General features: G+C 43.9%; 1 protein-coding gene across 2 annotated transcripts; it reads left to right on the forward strand.

The window, feature by feature from the left end:
• Positions 1 to 10556: 10556 nt before the first annotated feature.
• Positions 10557 to 18433, forward strand: LOC117866421 (uncharacterized). Of its 2 annotated transcripts, XM_072295721.1 has the most exons (5): positions 10561 to 11127; positions 11849 to 12976; positions 15114 to 17513; positions 17630 to 17975; positions 18114 to 18433. In XM_072295721.1, exons 1-4 carry the CDS (start codon positions 10723 to 10725, stop codon positions 17648 to 17650), a joined length of 3954 nt encoding a protein of 1317 aa, XP_072151822.1. In that variant the 5' UTR covers positions 10561 to 10722; the 3' UTR covers positions 17651 to 17975; positions 18114 to 18433. The 2 variants fall into 2 exon arrangements, with proteins under 2 accessions (XP_034606518.1, XP_072151822.1); XM_034750627.2 differs by lacking the exons at positions 17630 to 17975; positions 18114 to 18433 and having other exon boundaries at positions 10557 to 11127; positions 15114 to 17099; positions 17177 to 17496.
• Positions 18434 to 18991: the final 558 nt, after the last annotated feature.

An 18991-nucleotide genomic window follows, 5' to 3' on the forward strand; every position in this document is an offset into this window, starting at 1 on the left:
CCAAGGTCCTTAACCGTTAAGATGACCTTGTTAAGCAAACCAACCCTTATGCGTGTAAGTGTCCGACACAAACCCGTCTAGTCAAGGAAAACTAGTGGCACCCTAATTTCATAGACCCACCACTAATTGTACAAGACATGGGACGGTGCAAGTTTTAGTTGGGAGGGCATACTAACTTAAACTTTGCAAGGGATCGTTCTACTTCTAACATCACAGCATGCAGAAAGTAAAACATAAAACAGAATAGCATTCACACAGTTGTGACACAGTATGGCCCGTTTTTCATATGGTGATCTCCATCTCCATAGAACCTGTTCACCATGGTGATCTCCATCTCCATGTTCCATGTGCGCCATCCTCCTGGTGATGAGTCCTCCAAGAACTAGAGTATGCTATTACACCTAATAGCTAGTAAAGAATCTAGTAATGAAGATTACATAGTTGCTTGGATCATCACAGATTGGTACGCAGACCATTAAATACAATAAAGTGACAACACATATGGCTCCTGCCTTGTTGCCGTACGCGCGACACGCAGGTCACGAATGAGTTACACACATGCATCACATACACAAGGGGCCATACTGATCACAAGATACATACATCCTGCAAAAGAGAGTTAGGCGTCCTAACGTTCCAAACTTCGGAGGCCCGAAACTCCATCTTCCAAGCCGAATTTGGGAAATCTAATTTCGCCGAAAACGGCGAAGCGGTTGAATTTCATGTGTAACTTTTTCTATAGATCAATTTTCGTATAGAAATCGCCCCGATCCGAGATCGTACCGAAAAGTTACGGCTGATTTACCGAAGCATGCGCATACGGCAAAATCCCGACCCCGGCAGTAGATCACATCTACTATTGCACATCTAATGCGCCTGGCGTATGACCCTGGATCTCGATTTGACCAATCATATTGATCTTCCCTCACTGCAACTGGATTTACGTGTATCACTTAACTCCGATGGCGGAAACCGACCGGTAGGAGTATGTCGTTACACTACCATTGCAGCAAGGGCACGAAATCAGGACATAGATCAAACAAAGAACTCGCATATCTCCATATGCACACATCCCGAATCCAAAACTAAGCAGCTACGGCTCTGATACCACTGTTGGGATACGAGGTAGGCTACGCTAGCGCAAATCAAAATTTCTACCGCGTATAACCAGGAAGAACTGCCGTATAAGGATCACGGGATTACCACTCGACGCACTACTGGTGCGGAAGATGTAGATATGCGTCGGTGCAGAGAAGACGATCACGTAGTCGTACGTAGTCGATCAACGTAGTCGTACGTAGTCGATCACGTCCAGCAGCTCCTCAGCAGCTCGTCCACGTGCACAGCAAGATCGCCTCCGGTGCCGCGGCTCGTCGTCGGCTCGTCGTGGCTCGTCGGCGGCTCATCGATGGCTCGTCCAAGTGCTGCAGGCGCAACACCTCCAAGGTATCCACACGTGCAGGGAGGAAGCGTCGCAAGCCGGACTGCTAGATCCGCGAGTTGCAACAGGCGAGGGCGTAGGAGGCGCGGCAAGTCTGTTCAGCCAAAAGGTGTAAAACCCTAGGGCGCCCCCACCCCTCTATTTATAGGGGTTCCTGATGGGCCTCTGGATCCGAGGCCCATTAGTACTCCTAAACCTAATCCAACTCGGACCAGATCCGAATTAGGCTTCCAGCCCCTTAAGTGTGTGACCCTATGGGTTCGGATACGTATAGACATGGCCCGAGTACTCCTACTCGGCCCAATAGTCGGTAGCGGCCTCTAGCAAGACGTGCCAACTCCTATACGCATACGAAGATCATATCAGACGAACCATCACAACATAATATACATGCTATTCCCTTTGCCTCACGATATTTGGTCTAGCTTCAAGCCGACCACTCTTTCTTGATCCTGTGATTCGGAATCCCTTTGTAGGTTAACTCTTAACCGTACGTAGCATGGCCATGCATTTTCTGATCCGATCACTCGAGGGGCCCAGAGATATCACTCTCAATCAGAGAGGGGCAAATCCCATCTTGATTGACCATGTCTCATAGCATGCTTCTTGACAAACCCGAAAGCTACCTTTATAACTACCCTGTTACGGCGTAGCGTTTGATAGCCCCTAAGTAGGTCAATCCACATTTAGAATACATGCGACAATCTCAGGTCTAAGGACAAAGCGTATATGTTGTTTAAAGAGAGAACTACTTCTCGTGTTGGGTCAGTCCTAACACATGTCTCCACATGTGTCCACATTATTAGTTCAACAACTCCATGTCCATGACTTGTGAAACATAGTCATCAACTAATACATGTGCTAGTCTAATATTCATGTGTGTCCTCACATGAACTCCGACTAGGGACAACTTTAGAATAACCATACAAGTAAAGAGTTTTCACATACAATTCACATAATTGCAAATCAATTCAAGTAGCCTTTAATGGATATTCAATGAACACAATATACAAATCATGGATACAAATGGAATATCATCATCTCTATGATTGCCTCTAGGGCATACCTCCAACACCTTCAGTTCCCATCCCGTTCTCCTGCTGCTCTCCCTTCGCTCACGCCACAGCTCGCCAACTACCGCCGCCGGCGCATGCCGGTGCTTTTTCCGCTCCAGTTCCTTATTCCGTTCTCGCTGCCGCCCGCCTTCCGCAGCCGCCGCCGCCACTCCCCATCCGTAGCCGTCGCCGCCAGTCGCCATTCGCTTCCGCCTCCGCCACTCGCCAACCGCATTCGCCGCCGCCCGCCTTCCGCAACCGCTGCTGCCACTCCCCATCCGTAGCCTCCACCGCCAATCACCACTCGCCATCCGCATCCGCCGCCGCCGCTCGCCCGCAGCTGCCGCACCGCTCCTCTCCTCCTCTGCATCGATGCTGCGCCGTCCCTCGCGTCGATCCCGTGCCGCCTCTCTCCTCCGCATCGACGCCTCGCGCCCCTCGCGTCGAAACCTCGCCGCCCCTCTCCTCCTCCGCATCGACGCCGCACCGCCCCTCACGTCGACCCCGCGGCGCCCCTCTCCTCCTCCGCATCGACGCCGTGCCGGACGCCGCAATAGCCCGCCAGAGCTAGGTTCGATCCCCTCGACCGCCCGATGCCGCCGATGAGCTCACGCCTAGCTGGTGGTGGTATTAGGTGAAATGCCGTGACTTCGTCAACCGTGCTACTGGCTTGCGCACATGCTGGGGCAATACAGACTGGAAAGCGTATTCATAATCAGGTGAATTACTTATATATATATCCGCTATTTGGTACCCAAGGTACCGAATACTTATTCGGTACCCGAGCACCATCTCCGCGCCCGTCCGAGCGCTCCTCCCGACTCCCGCAACCAAGCCTCCATCGCACGCGCTTCAGGGTCCGGTTTTTTTTTTTACGGTTGAGTGAATCCAGGAACCGGACTGTCCACCACGCACGCCATCGTTTAGAAAAGCGCAGCAGCAGTTGTGAGTTCCGACGTCGACGCGGCGTCACCGCCACCGCTGTTCCGTCGCCAGTTTCCCGCAACAGCTCGCCGAATCGGAGCCTCCGCGCCAGGCGATGTATCAGGTCTACGCCGTAGGTAGAGCGGATGCCGCCGCCGCCGTTTCTCTCAGATCGGCACGAAGGTTGACCTTGCATGTCTCCAGCCATGGTAGCTTCAGCGCATATAGAATCGGAGCCATTTTTATCTGCAAGATCAACCTGATACTGGGAGATTGAAACCATTGCTTTTTCAGGTCCTTGGAAAGGAGAATGTTTAGATTGAACTGTTGAAATTGTCGTGTTTCCATAATCAAAATGTTTGTTCATCATATCGAGTCTTAAGCTCCAATTTATCTTTTTTTATTAATTGAAATGAGAGCTAGTACAGCAAATATTCAATGACTGGGTGATCTTTACATTCGTGATAAATCTGGCAATACAAATTGGCGACTAGGTATCTCAATTTCATGACACAGGAAATTTTGCAATAGACGGAGCAGCCAGGTGTCCCAAGAATACTAATTGGTTAATGAATCTTTGTTCTCTGTCCTCTCCGTGACCAATGTCATCTGCCTCGTAGTCACTTTGCTTGTGACCTACTTGTACACAAACAGACTGAAATCGGACCGTGAAAACAACATATTGAAACATGTTGCATCTAAACAATACTACAACTTTTTATGCATTGCACTACAAATTCCTGGTGTCTTAATCAGAAGCAGACCGTAGTGAGCTCATTGCAATCTCTGTTAGTGTATTCGTTCCTGAAGTTTGCTTGTGACCTCGTTGTACTCACTGCCGACCGAGCCTGCAATAGAATAACAAAAGGTTGCGTATAACAATGTCACATGTGGATAGAAAAGCTTCTATGAATGTGTAATTGTAAATAATGAAATATAGGTGCAGAAACCTTGCTACATTCCAATTGAAGTGAGTGAATCCTTGAAAATGAAATAACCTCACCACAAGTGGTGTCATGTCTGACTCTGAGAATAAAAATTCAATTATATGCAATGTAGTATAACCTCATCATCTTCCAAATGAAGAATGGACCATAAATTATATATCACTGGAACTAAATCAAGAATCAAGATAGGTTCCTTGTGGCAAATAGTGGCATATTATGTAAAAGTCTTGCTGTCTTCCAAAATGAAGCGACTGAACCATAAGACCTAAGTTGTTTGCAACCAAACTGGCCTGACCATAAATAGTATGATGTGTGACCAGAAAACTTTAATTACACGCAGTCTTGGTTTCTCGTTCCAAGTTAGATGTACATGCTAAAGCTTCACTGTCTTCCATATAAAATGGATTAACCATAAAAGTCATTTTGGAACCAAAGTAGCCTGAAGGCAAGTAATGTCATATGCAAACACACAAAAAATAGATTTTATGTAATCTGGCATTGATTTAGTTTTTCTTATTGCAAATAATGATGTATTTGAATGCAAATATCTCTTCACACGCAGACCATGTTAGAATGAAACTAGTGAACAGAAGTCGGATTGCAAATAATGTTGTGTTAGCACACAAAAAATTCAATGATATGTAAAATTATGCAAGTATTTTCTAACTCGAATACAACAATCCATGGCACTCAGTTAATCTCAAATTGTTATCATAGAAAGGCATACTAGTTTACTAGCATACAATATAAAAAAAACTTAGTCTTCAATTAGAACACCCAACAGTTCCTAGGACTTTTCTCCTACCGCCAGGATTGAGAAACTGTATAGATTGACTTAGGGGATGTTTGACTTAGGGGATGTTTGGATCTTTAGTCCTGACTAAAATTCATGTCACATCGGATATTCGGAAGCTAATTAGGAGGACTAAACATGAGCTAATTATAAAACTAATTACACAGATGGAGGCTAATTCAAGAGACGAATCTATTAAGCCTAATTAATCAATCATTAGCACATATTTACTGTAGCATCACATTGTCAAATCATGGACTAATTAGGCTTAATAGATTCGTCTCGCAATTAGTCTCCATCTGTACAACTGGTTTTGTAATTAGTCTATGTTTAATACTCCTAATTAGTATCTAAATATTCGATGTGACAGAAAGTTTAGGAGGTGCTAAAGAAACAAACACCCCCTTATTATTAAGAGTAGTGCCAACCAAATCGAACAAAGCAACAGAGATTATTGGATGCCATCTCACTGCAAGGTGTCCTAACTCCTAAGCAAACAATTTATAAGCTGTAAAATCCAGGAACCTTAAATCTGTAACATCGGCTACCACATACATAGATATATCAATATTGAAAGGCATACCTAAAGTTCAATACGTGCAATTTAAGAATACTGGATACTTACAGGATTCCAGAAAATTAATTAACGGCTAGTTCATATAACAACTACGACAACTACGGAAGTGGCACTCTACTACATAACTTTAACTAGTAATCAATTTAAAAAATATGTATATTAATATCAAGAAGAAAGACTTTGCAGGACCCATCTCATGCAAGAGCTAAAACAAAATGAATGGGAGTTGAAGAATAGAATGGGCCGGGGAAAATGGGTAACCCCAGATCAAAGCTGCAGGCAGGAACCTAATCTCAGCACATGGAAGTTTCACGGGAAGATGGTCCTGACGCTCAACACCTGCACAAAGGATGCTCCAAAGGTTGTGTTTGGGTTGGAGCCAGCAGAGGTTGAGGAATTCACATCACAATGTTGGCGTTCTGCTCGCCGCCTACAGCTTGACAGTAAGAATGGGCTCGGCAGCAGGACCCATCCTGTCATCTCTGGAAAAATAGCAACCCACAACACAGGGGCTAAAAAAAGATGCCACTCGGGCATACCATAATCATTTCAGATTAAAAAAAAGGCATATTGATCAGGCAAGCTCATGAACCACAATGTTTTCAAGTGCAAAGCTTCAAAAACATCTGGAATGATTAACAAAGTATATTGATCCAAATATATTAACTCATATCAGGTGATCAAACCAAGCCTACACCTAGCAGCAAATTTGGATTGGCAAATCAGCTCAGCATCTCTTGGATGAAATGAATGCATATCAGCCAGTAGGAAGCATGCACATCTGAACATTTTACATCACTGAATGAAAACAAGTTGCATATCTGAATTTTGAACAGGAACTCATCTAGACATATTCACAAATAAGTCTCATCAATTTGTTTATAAGAGAAAAGGGGAAATTAATAAAGCTCTAGTTATCTGAATAGGAATCCCTCAACCTGCAAATAAACATCTAGTTCTTATCTGAGGAACCAGCATCCCTCAGCCAACAAACTGTGGATTCTACAATTCCCAATCCACTCTTTACTGCAAACTTGAATTAGTAATCCACAAAGAAAAAATACCAAGAAGGCATCAGTTGCTGGATCCATCTCACGCAAAGACTAAACAAATGAACAGGAGCTGAAGTACAGTCTGATAACAATAGGAAAGCACAAGCAACCGGTCAGATTCTACCTTAGAGCCTGGATGGCTATTGTGGCGTCCGGCGCGGCATCGATGCGGAGGAGGAGAGGGGCGGCGCGGGGTCGACGCGGAGGAGAGAGGTGGTGCGGGGTTGACGCGAGGGGCGCGAGGGGTGGCGCGGCATCGATGCGGAGGAGGAGAGGGGCGGCGCGGCGGCTGTAGATGGCGAGCGGCGGCGGCGGCTGCGGATGGGGAGAGGCGGAGGCGATTGGACACCGGACGCGGAGTCGGCGGCGACGAGCTAGCGCTGGAGCTCATAGGGGTTGGCGCGCGGGGCCGACGGCGGTGGTTGGCGAGCGGTGGCTACAGCGAATGGCGAGCGGCAGCGTCCGCTAGCATGAGAACTGGACTAGCATGAGAACTGGACGGACGGGAACTGAACGGACCACCCACGACGGGAAGACCCACGTTCGGGAAAAAAAAGTCAGAAAAAAAATCGGGGGAAGCGGGAGAGGAAAAATTGGTGGGAGGGAGGTGGGAGCTGGATCCGCGGGTGAGCTCGATTACGGAATATTATTCCGTATCTTAGAGTATCATATAGTATAGTCATATATATATATATATATATATATATATATATATATATATATATATATATGATAGTGCCAGTGCCACGAATGCATTACTAGCTAGCCATCACCAACACACATGTATATATATGCATTATTCAAAAGAAGTAGAAATTTTTAAATTTCAACTAGAAATTAGATAATCTTGACTCTAAGTATGCATATGTCAACTGCATAACCTACCACCACTTGGGCAGTTGTCGTACCTAGAGAGCTGCCTGCGTCTCTGTAATTTACCAAGAGTTAAAATAAATCGACTGTGGCACCTGCGGTGGCAAAGGAGCGTTTTCCTAATTGGCAAATCAGAGTAGCTTTTATGCCAGGATTGGAGGAGTGGAATACAACATGCACTGGCAAGGATGGTCTGGGGTTGAGATTGAAACTATGCCTACCGAAATGCCGTGAGTGGACAATAAGCTATAGCGACCAAGTTATATCTTCACTCAAGGAGGTACAAACCAGCAGCCATCGCTGCAACTCTAATCCAAGTACCACCAGCCTGGCTATCAGCACGACAGTTTCAGGCTGTTTCACCACTTCCCTCCAGGAGTCACACAAGTTTGCCGGAGGGCATACAACAACTCTCCTCCCTTCAGTCACACGAGTTGAATTATCGTGACAGCATATCAGCACTGTTGGAATGGCTGAGCGACATCTCCTCTCTTAAAAAGCTCGTCATCAAGGGCTGTGATAGCATCAAGTCTTTGCCTGCATGTATACAACACCTCACCAACCTCCAGCAGCTAGTTATTGATTGGAACCATGAACTACTACGTACAGCAGTGGTGCAAGTCAGAAGAGAATAAGACCAAGCTCGCACACATTAACTAACATATATAGTAAGTTCACGACCAAAAAGCATTTATATTTTTCTAAATCCAGCATTCAAGTTTGCTTGTAAAACTTATGTACTTCCTGTATGATTTAATTTCAGCAAGTCAAGTATCTTAAAGGCTCTCTGTTTCCATTCTCTTCATACAGGACACTTTTTCTGTTGTTGGAAAATAATAAGGAGGAAGTCCATTTTTGACCATTGAACTGAGTTTGGTTTAACCATCCAACTCCAAAATCAGGAGATTTTTAACCATCGAGCTACTAAAACCATTTACATTTGGCCATTCACATTCACTGGTTTTGAAGGATAGTTTCGCTGACGTGGTTTTGAAGGATAGTTCGCTGACGTGGACAGCACGTGGATGTAGATCCCACATGTCAGGTCATTTTTCTCTCTCCTCTCTCCTTATTCTTCTCTCTCCTATCTCCATGCCCGGCAGCGCTGGCCCGCAGCGGAGCTCCAGCTCGCTCGGCCGGCCGCGATAGCCCAGCTCACTCGTCCGGTGGCGCTGGCCCACGGTGGAGCTCGAGCTCGCCCGGCCGGCCATGGTGAAGTGCGCCCCGGCCCCTACTCCTCCTCTCCACCTTGTTTCACCACCGGCTGCAAGGATACCTGGAGAAAAGGTAAAAAAGAGAGAGCAAACAAGCAGGGATGAATGATAGCAGCAAGGATACTTGAGTTTTGGACTAGAGATGAGTGCTTAGTACCTTGCAAGTGGAATGAGCGCCCAGCTAAGACGAAGACGTTGACTTGGGGAAGTCATCAAAGATTATTTGCAGAGCAGTTGCTTTTTGAAAAGCAACTACTGTGTCTGTACCTTACTTAACTCTGACTCCACGCACGTTCTAGCTGCCAGACTAGGTGATCATGTCAATGGAAACTGCTAACACTCAACCTAACTAGTTAGAGCGTTTTGGACTGACGAAGCTCTGCGACTTTATGTCTCGTGGATATAGGATCCCCTTCAAACGAGCAAGAACAAAATTTGCTATCTAAATACGGTATATGCACACTGCAGGGAAAGCAAACATACAATTAAGATGACAAGCTAAGATTGTTACTAGTTGCAATATATGCTACGCCTTAGTACGTAGTTAATAAACCGGATAACCCATCCTACTGACTAGAACACATGCAGTAATTAATTATATGTCTGCCATCGTGCTTGGGTTAATAAGCTTTGAAGAAATGTTTTATGAGTCCCTCCATAATCTGATGTTGGAATCTTGATAAACTCGGAATAATCACCAAGTTGATGACACATCAATATAAAAGTAGCCTCCTACATTTTTGTCGCATCACATTCATCAGCAGTTTCAATAAATTGCATTGTATACGGCGGTACATAAAAAACTTATGATTATATTGGGTGTAAACTAATCCTAGGTCAAGGCATCAAATTCAGTTTTGTGCTATAAGTTCTAACTAGTGGCATTGTATCACGTGATTTGGCATAGAATTGCGAGGCCCACTGATCGGGTGCCCTATAGTGGCTCCGGTATCCAAGACCAAGAAAAGTCTTGCACGTTGCCAAAAGTGCCAAGTGGGCATGAAACTACCATGCTAAGATGCCCTTCGCTCATTTGAAATGTTAAACTGATTTATGTGTCTAGAACTGATGCTTCACCACTTTCCAAGATGCTTCACCATTTGAATGTTAAATATTGTAACATGCAAGGTATACGGAACCAGTTTAGCTAGCCTCAGCTGTACGTAAGTACTAAAACGCTTTGCCTCGGTGGTGTCAACTGCTGGCCTGAGCACATGTGGAACCATGTACGTGCTTCGGTTTTGTTTAAGTATTACTAACATCGAGATCCAATCTGCTTCGATCAGTTAATAGTTATGCAAATTGCTTCAGAGATTGGTGATATGAACCAGTTTATTTAACCTCAGAGTTCTGAACAGACATAGGCTTTTAGGTTGGTGATGACCTGCATATATAGTAATTAAATCGCTAAGGTCAGTCATCATCTTGGTTGTTCCAACTGTTTTGCCTCGAGATTCTACGGGCACACATGGAACCAGCTAGCGTGCATACATGTGCTTCAGTTTTTTGTTCCCCACTAGCACAGAAAACAACTCTCCATCTTGTCGATTGATGTGAAATTGTGAGCTATCAAAGAAAGCAGCGGCGCAGTTGGAAAGTGGTGAAGCAGCGGGTCACGTTGCGGGGCAGTTTACATTGCACTCTCGAGTATTTCGCATTTACAGTTCAAGTTGTGACCAGCTGCTTGCGCTACACTGTGTTACTCTTGACAGTACTCCCTCCGTTACATTACTGAATGAAAGTTGAGAATCGAATCGACAACCACGACCCTTAGTTGCTATGCACTCGATCAGATGGCAGACAAGAGCAGACAAGAGTAACATGGAGAGCAGACAAGAGCACATGGATGCTGCAAACTTTGTGGTCAACTAAACTACTGAACCCTGCTGCACCTTGGCTTTGTTCACGCGCTCCATTCTCACAAAGACACCATTCGCGCAAGTCTCAGAGCTCTGCAGCCATGGCGGAGATCTTAGCTGGATTGCTCACTTCCGCCGTTGTCAGCATCGTGAAAGATAAGCTGGCTGCCGCCATCGCGGAGCAGGCCAATTTGCTTTGGAACTTCGGCGACGGCCTGGAGGACATGAACTCGGTGCTGGAGGCCATCTCAGCGGCGCTCCAGGATGCTGAGAGGCGGTCGGCCAAGGAGAAGTTGGTGCAGCTGTGGCTCAAGCGGCTCAAGCATGCTGCCTTAGACATTGCCGACATGCTCGAAGACTACCAAGACAGTAGCAACCGGTTAACTGCAAAGGTCCGTGGTTATACATGCTCAATTCCTTTGAAACCTATCGCATCTGTCCTGGGGAGAATTAATTCATTATCAATTTGACACTTATTTTCAACCGGATGTCTATAACTCTGGACTAGAATAGAATGTCTTCTCGATCTCGAGCATGTTCGATAGATCAGATTTAGTGCAAAGGGGTTAGGTGCGGCCGTGTGACTCCATAAGTTAAGTGCGCATAAATAAACTTTAGGCTATAGCAAGTGTGTTACACTTGGATACACCTAAAATTTAAGGCAAGAAATATTGCACAAACTTACTTATATAAGTCATTTGGATTATTGAGCTTCCTCCTATAATTGATTTTGTGTCAAAGAAATATACCTTCTTCTTCAGCAAGGTTTATTTTTCCCCTTTGTACTGCTCAGGGCCTACTCCTTGGGCCTGATGATGTTGTTGGATAATAGCTCAATACCTACTGGGACATGTAAGCTCGCCGTTCGGGCATCAGCCAGACTGGTGCCCAGGCTGGAATAAAAGGCCATCCATCTGGTACCGGCCTCGATACCACCAGTAGTGGTTAATATCGGTCATCTCAACTAACATACAGACCTCTTAAATTTGAAATATCTAGCCGATTAGCCAGTTCCTACTTCAGTTTGTGGTTCAATATCCATGTAAGTTCATATGATCTGAAGCCTATTTGCTTAGTGTAGATTCCAACTGAGAATAAATGAAATTCTTGCAGAAGCTAGGAGTGCTTTCATGTCTACCAGTTGCACACAAGAAGATTGTCGTGGCTACTAGAATGAAGAGCATGAGAGAAAAACTGAGGAAAATCAACAAGGACTTTCGGGATTTTAAATTCTCAGAGGGTGGCATTTGCACATCTATTGAGCAACATGATGACGATCGTGAAACATCATCACGTTTGCCTGAAGAACCAATAATTGGAAGGAATAGAGAAAAGCAGGAAATCATAAACCTCTTATCCGCAGGTACCAACAATGATGAGACTGGGATTGTTTCTATCCATGGCCTTGGAGGTATGGGCAAGAGTACTTTGGCACAACTAATTTACAATGATGCACAATTCAAGAAGTATGACCATCGTATATGGGTTTATGTGTCCCGGGATTTCAGTCTAAAGAAAATAGGAAGCTCTATAATTTCTCTAATACCAATAGAAGGAGGCCAGCAGAATAGGGATACACTGGAAGCCATAAATCTGTGCCTAGATAACCTACTCCGTGGCAAGAAGGTTCTTATTGTTTTAGATGACTTATGGGAGGAAAAGGACACTGAGTTGGGGAAACTAAGGAGTATGCTTCAGGTGGGCAAGAAGGGCACTACCATCGATGTCATAGTAACCACACGCAAGGAAGACATTGCAAGGAAAGTTTCCACATGTACACCATACAAGCTGCAGCCTTTGAACGATTATACATGCTGGGAAATAATTAAGAGATATAGCAGGTTTGAAGATCAACATTACCAAGAAAGATTAGAGAAGATAGGCTTGGACATTGCAAAGAAATGTGGAGGTGTGGCATTAGCAGCTCAAGCACTTGGATACATGCTACAGTCCAAAGACCTGTCCGGATGGACTGAAATAAACGACAGTGATACCTGGAATGAATCTTTTGAAGATAATGGTGTTGTGCTACCGTCCTTGAAGTTAAGTTACGAAAGGATGCAACCACAGCTAAGGATATGCTTTTCTTATTGTGCCATATTCCCAAAAGGCCATAATATTGCTGAAGATGATTTGATTCACCAATGGATTGCTCTTGGCTTTATCAAGCCATCGAAGGGGAAGGAATACACCAGGCAACTTTTGGGCATGTCCTTCCTTCAAGTTTCAAAGTTGCCCAAGGTAATGTTGAAGTATATATAACTACCAGAACACTAGTCTTGCCTGCTGATTGATCTGTTCGCATATTGGTTGTTTTTGCCTACTACTAGTCATTACCACAACTCAATTGCTGACATTTGACTTGAACTTACTAAACCCATGCATTTATCATCCCCACCTAAGTTTGATAATAGTTTAGTGTCATATAACATTGGTTTAGGCCATGTAATCATCTTACTAGTCACTGCTTAGCTATGCCTAATGTTGAGTCAATTGCAATAATAGCTCGGTGAATCAGTTCTATTACTTTTTCCAATAAATTTTATTTGACTAGGAAATTTAGAGGATTTATTAATTTTTGTTGGTTTTATATCTTCGACTCAGCATATTATATTGTCAAGCAAGGACTAGTCAGATAATTTCATGGCATAAACCATCATTAGATGGCATTGGACCATTGTCAAACTTAGCTGGGGTTGATTTTCACCAAATGAAACATGAGAGATGAATGTCACACTTTTGCAATACTTTAGGGATTAAAAATACACCTTTTACCCAAAAAAACACTTTCCTTTTTTAACAAATTGGCAGGGGAGGGTCCCCTACCTGTTTTTTGGTATATATATAAAGAAAAAGTGCATGTACAAGAAGTTACAAAGCTCACAGACTCAAAGAGAAAAAAGGGGGAGGAATTAAAAGTTACAGATTACTCATCCAATTATCCAAGGAAAGCTTCACTGTCGTTTTCTTCTCTGAAATCCAATTTCCACTTAGCCATAGACTGAACACCATTATCAAAGATATTACTGTTGCGATGACACCAAATGCACTAGCTAGCAATGATGATAATCTCCCTGAAAATTGTTCTCCCAAAATTAACTCGAGCCTGAATGATCATATCTAAAGGGGGCAGCAAAAGATTTCACACAATTTCCATAAATGCCCAGCACATTTGACTGAAACAACATTCAAAGAATAAGTGCATCAGATTTTCTTCACAACCTGCAGAACATAGAAACATGTGCACTCATCGAGATGCATGTTCTAATATCTTCTGAGGAGGCGATCTCTTAGTAAGAGGCAAAAGCAAAATTATTTGGTAGCCTGTCCTTTCAGTTCTCATTAGTTTTAATAGTAATAAAGTACTTCACCAGTCCCATAACTCACAAAATGTACAATCAAGTCCCTAAACTTTGCTACGGTATGAGACGAGTCATGGGGTTGTGGACTTGTGGTGCTCTGCTTCAGCCTCCACCGCAGAGGACGGGAGCTGCTAGCTTGCCTATTAATTTCATGTAGAAAGAACAACGAGAGAGAAGAGGTAGTTTTGCTTGCTTTGATGTGGCGTTAAAGGTGCTGGAGGTGAGTAGGTAGAGCGATGATGGTCCAAGCTTGCAGGAAATGGTAGAGTTGGGCTGGTGGTCGCCACAAAGGAGCTTGCCCTTTGTCATTGCAAGCATGTGCATAGGATGAGCGCCTCTTCCTTCCTCCACTACCCATCTTGGAGAGGTAGTGGTCAAACTTGATGGGTACCTCAGCAGTGTTGACACCAGCGGCAAGCTGGTGACCAGCTATGTAAGAGCTCACCTCCCAACTAGTAACCGGTCGTCATAGCCACACATGGCACCGAGACTTGGAACTGGACGCGTGCATGGTGACCAAATGTGAGAGCAACCCATACGATATTGGTAACATACCGAGCATGAGATGGTCTGGAGGAGAAGGTGATGAAAGGGAGGGAGGATAGAGCGGGTGAGAGAGAGAGAGGAGAGATGGGACCAATACATGGTCCCCACATGTCAGGTCCTTGTCATAGCATAGTATAAACAGCATGTCACGCAGGTGGTTTAACTTAAGTTACACGATTTGTGACTCATGGTACAATTAGCAAGTTTTTTTGGGGATCTCATTGTTCATTTTGCTAGTTCGGGACTGGGATGACATAACGTTACAATTTTGAGGACCGATAGCATGTCATACTCTTTTAATAAGTATTATTTCTTTGGTGAAGATATGATCTACGACACATATTTACTAATAAGTAAACTAGGTATCCATAGAGCTTATACACAAGTAAACTTAGGATTTAAATTTTATTACAAAATGAAGAAATTATTAGTTGACATTTTAATGGAGTATGGTTAACTTATCATTTCAGACTTCGGGAGATCGTATCGAGCGGTACACTATGCACGACCTGGTGCATGATCTAGCAACATTGATCATGGGTGATGAGTTAATTGTTTCTAATGTTGCATCGAAGAATAATAAAGCACATAGCCAGAAATATTGTCGCTATGCATCGGTTACCAAATATGACCACACAACAAGGTTATCCAATGTTTTACCCTCAAAGGTGAGGGCACTTCATTTCTCAGACAGTGGCAAGCTTGATCTCTCTTGTGGGGCATTTTGGTTTGCAAAGTGCTTGCGTATTTTGGATTTTAGTGGATGCTCTGGTATACTGTTGCCAGCCTCTATTGGACAACTGAAGCAGCTGACGTACCTTAGTGCTCCACGAATGCAAAATGAAGTTCTCCCAGAGTTTATGACTGAGCTATCAAAACTGCAGTACCTGAACTTGAATGGATCTTCTCACATTTCTGCACTACCAGAATCAATGGGCAAGCTCTGGTGTCTGAAATATCTGGGTTTGTCAGGTTGTTCTGGCATATCAAAACTGCCAGGATCATTTGGTGATTTAAAATGTATGATGCATCTTGACATGTCAGGTTGTTCTAGGATAAGAGAACTGCCAAATTCACTTGGTAATCTCACAAATTTGCATCATCTTGATTTATCTAAATGTTCCGCTGTCAAGGAAATACCTGAATCTTTGTGTGGCCTCACTGATCTCCAGTATTTGAACTTATCATTTTGCCGTTATATCACACGGCTACCAGAAGCTACAGGCAGCCTGGTCAATCTACAGTATTTAAACATGTCATATTGTGGTGTCAGGGGATTTCCAGAGTCATTTAAGAGGCTCTGTAATTTATTGCATCTAGATTTGATTCAATGCTATATTGAGAAAGGCTTAGTGGCAGCTCTGCATGGCCTCACCGCATTACAATATCTGGATGTGTCACACGTGAGATGCACGAAGAATTTGGAGAAGAAAGATCTACCTGTAACTATGAGAAATCTCACCAATCTTAAGGTTTTGAAATTGGAATCATTCCTATCGTGGAACGGATTTCAGGATATCAATTTTATTAGTACACTTACCAATCTGGAGCATCTGGACCTATCGTGGAACCAATTTGAGTATCTACCAGAAAGTATTGGTAATCTCAAAAGGTTGCATACACTAAATCTCCAGAATTGCAGGACGCTAAAGTCCCTCCCACAGAGTATTGGTTGTGCAACTGGGCTAAAGTCTGTACTGTTGTACGGCTGCTCACACAAATTGATGGATCAGGCCAGTTCTCTATTGCACTATTCACTAACATTACCAATCTTTAAGGTTCGTGCTGATGACGTCAGTGCTCATAGCAATCTGCATGTGCTCGAGGGTGAAAATGCCGTCGGTGAGTTACATATAGTTTCCCTTGAAAACGTACGACTTCTAGAGGAAGCACGGAGACTTAACCTATTGACCAAACAGAATCTTTTGAGCTTGAAACTGGTATGGACCTTGGATGCTCATCGACATTTGGATGACGAGGATTTGGTGGGCCAACTAGTGCCACCAATGATCCTGAAGGACTTGTGTCTAAGCGGTTATAGCAGTCCGAGCTTTCCTAGCTGGCTCATGGGCATTTCTCATCATCTCCCGAATCTTACTTCTATTATATTGATTGATCTGCCTACATGTAGCAACCTACCACCAATTGGACAGTTGCCGTACCTAGAGAGCCTGCGTCTCTCGCATTTACCCAAGGTTTCAAAAATTGACGGGGGTATCTGCAGTGGCAAAGGAGCATTCCCCCGATTGGCAAAGTTCACAGTGACTCTTATGGATGGTTTGGAGGAGTGGAATACAACATGCCCTGGCGAAGATGGTGTGGAGGAGTTCATGTTCCCTATGCTAGATGTACTCGAGGTATATGATTGTCCAAAGTTGAAGTTGAAACCATGCCCACCCAAATGTCGTGAGTTTATAATATCAGGAAGCGACCAAGTTTTATCTTCACTGGAGGAGGTACAAACCAGCAGCCATTGCTGCAACTCTACTCCGACCACCACCAACCTGGCTATCACGTTTAACTATCACCACAGTTTCAGGCTGTTTCACCATTTCCCGGCCCTCCAGAAGTTGGACTTCACCTTCTGTTCAAATCTAACGAGCTTGCCGGAGGGCATACAGCAACTCTCCTCCCTTCAGTCACTCGAGCTGAGAAATTGTCACAGCATATCAGCACTGCCAGAATGGCTGAGCGACACCTCCTCTCTTGAAAAGCTCGTCATCAAGGACTGTGACAGCATCAAGTCTTTGCCTGCATGTATACAGCACCTCACCAACCTCCAGCAGCTAGTTATTATTGGTCGGAAGAAGGAACTGCAGCAATGGTTCGAGTCAGAAGAGAACAAGGCCAAAATCGCACACATTAACATAGTAAGTTCATGACCACCGCATTTATTTTTCTAATAAAACTTATGTACTTCCTGTTTGTGATTTCCATGAGAGTATAAGCTAGAGCTAATCAGTCGCACTTTTTTTCAACTTTGCAGATCGATTTAAGATTAGCTTAACCAAGTACCATAAAAATGCCACCAGGGTAAAAGGCAGGTCAAAACCATCTAGACTTGAAAAGTGTGATGCCTGTAGAAGTGCAAATGTTATGTATATAGAAGTGCAGCTTCAGTTTTAACATACTCGCCTTCACCTATTCTCCTGCTGAAATTGCTTTTGACCCCCAGCCTGTCATGTGGCTGTGAGACATTTCTGGGAAACAAGCTCAAATCATGTTGAATCAAATGATCTTCATTAGCAGCTAGTTATTGATCGGAACGAAAGAAACTGCAGCAGTGGTGCGAGTCAGAAGAGAACAAGGCCAAGCTCGAACACATTAACATAGTAAGTTCACGACCACCGCATTTATTTTTCTAAATCCGGCATTCAAGTTTTCTACTAAAACTTATATACTTCCAGTTTGTGATTTCCATGAGATTATAAGCTAGAACTAATCAGTCGCACTTTTTTTCAACTTTGCAGATGTATCGTGATTTGTGAGTAGCTTGACCGAGTGCCATAAAAAAATGCCAGCAGGGTAAAAGGCAGGTCACAACCAGCTAGACTTGAAAAGTGTAATGCCTGTAGAAGTGCACTTCTTATGTCTGTAGAAGTGCAGCCACCCTCTGTAGAAGTGCACTTCTTATGTCTGTAGAAGTGCACTTCTTATGTCTTTTTTCACTTCTTATGTATGTAGAAGTGCACTTCTTATGTCTTTTTAACATATATACTTGTCTTCGCCTTTGTTTAGTTCACCCCCAACTTCCAACTTTGGCACTATGCAAAAAGAAGATTCCCCATCACATCAAACTTGCGGTACATGCATGGAGTACTAAATGTAGACGAAATTAAAAACTAATTGCACAATTTTGTTGTACTTTGCAAGACGAATCTTTTGAGCCTAATTAGTCAATGTTTTGACAATAATTCACAAATACAAACAAAATGCTATGGTGTACTACAGTGCTGTAACAGTAATTTGGCACCTCCAAACTTTGGCAACTAAACAAGGCCTTCACATATTCTGACGAGCAATTTCAGGCTGTTTCACCACTTCCCGGCCCTCTAGGAGTTGGACTTGCCAGAGGGCATACAGCAACTCTCCTCCCTTCAGTCACTCGAGTTGAATTGTTGTGGCAGCATATCAGCACTGCCGGGCATCAAGTCTATGATTCCTGCATTGGCCATCAAGGCTTTCAGCATGGACAACATTGGAACTCCATCTGCTCCTGTCAGTGACTTGTGACTGTACAAATAAACTCTGTTTAGTTCAAATTCTGCAATAGCTTTTGTCTTCTTCTAAACTTTCCTCCCCTCCTCTTTTCTGTAATCTTTTTGTATGTTTCTTGAATGCTGAATGC

The sequence above is a fragment of the Setaria viridis genome, chromosome 8 (assembly GCF_005286985.2).
Source record: "Setaria viridis chromosome 8, Setaria_viridis_v4.0, whole genome shotgun sequence".
Lineage (NCBI taxonomy): Eukaryota > Viridiplantae > Streptophyta > Magnoliopsida > Poales > Poaceae > Setaria > Setaria viridis.

Coding starts and splice junctions, on each gene's coding strand:
- LOC117866421 (XM_072295721.1), top strand. CDS start 10,723: ATGCTGCAAACTTTGTGGTCAACTAAACTACTGAACCCTGCTGCACCT. Junction 11,128..11,848: donor GCAACCGGTTAACTGCAAAG/GTCCGTGGTTAT, acceptor AAATTCTTGCAG/AAGCTAGGAGTGCTTTCATG. Junction 17,514..17,629: donor AAATCGCACACATTAACATA/GTAAGTTCATGA, acceptor TCAACTTTGCAG/ATCGATTTAAGATTAGCTTA.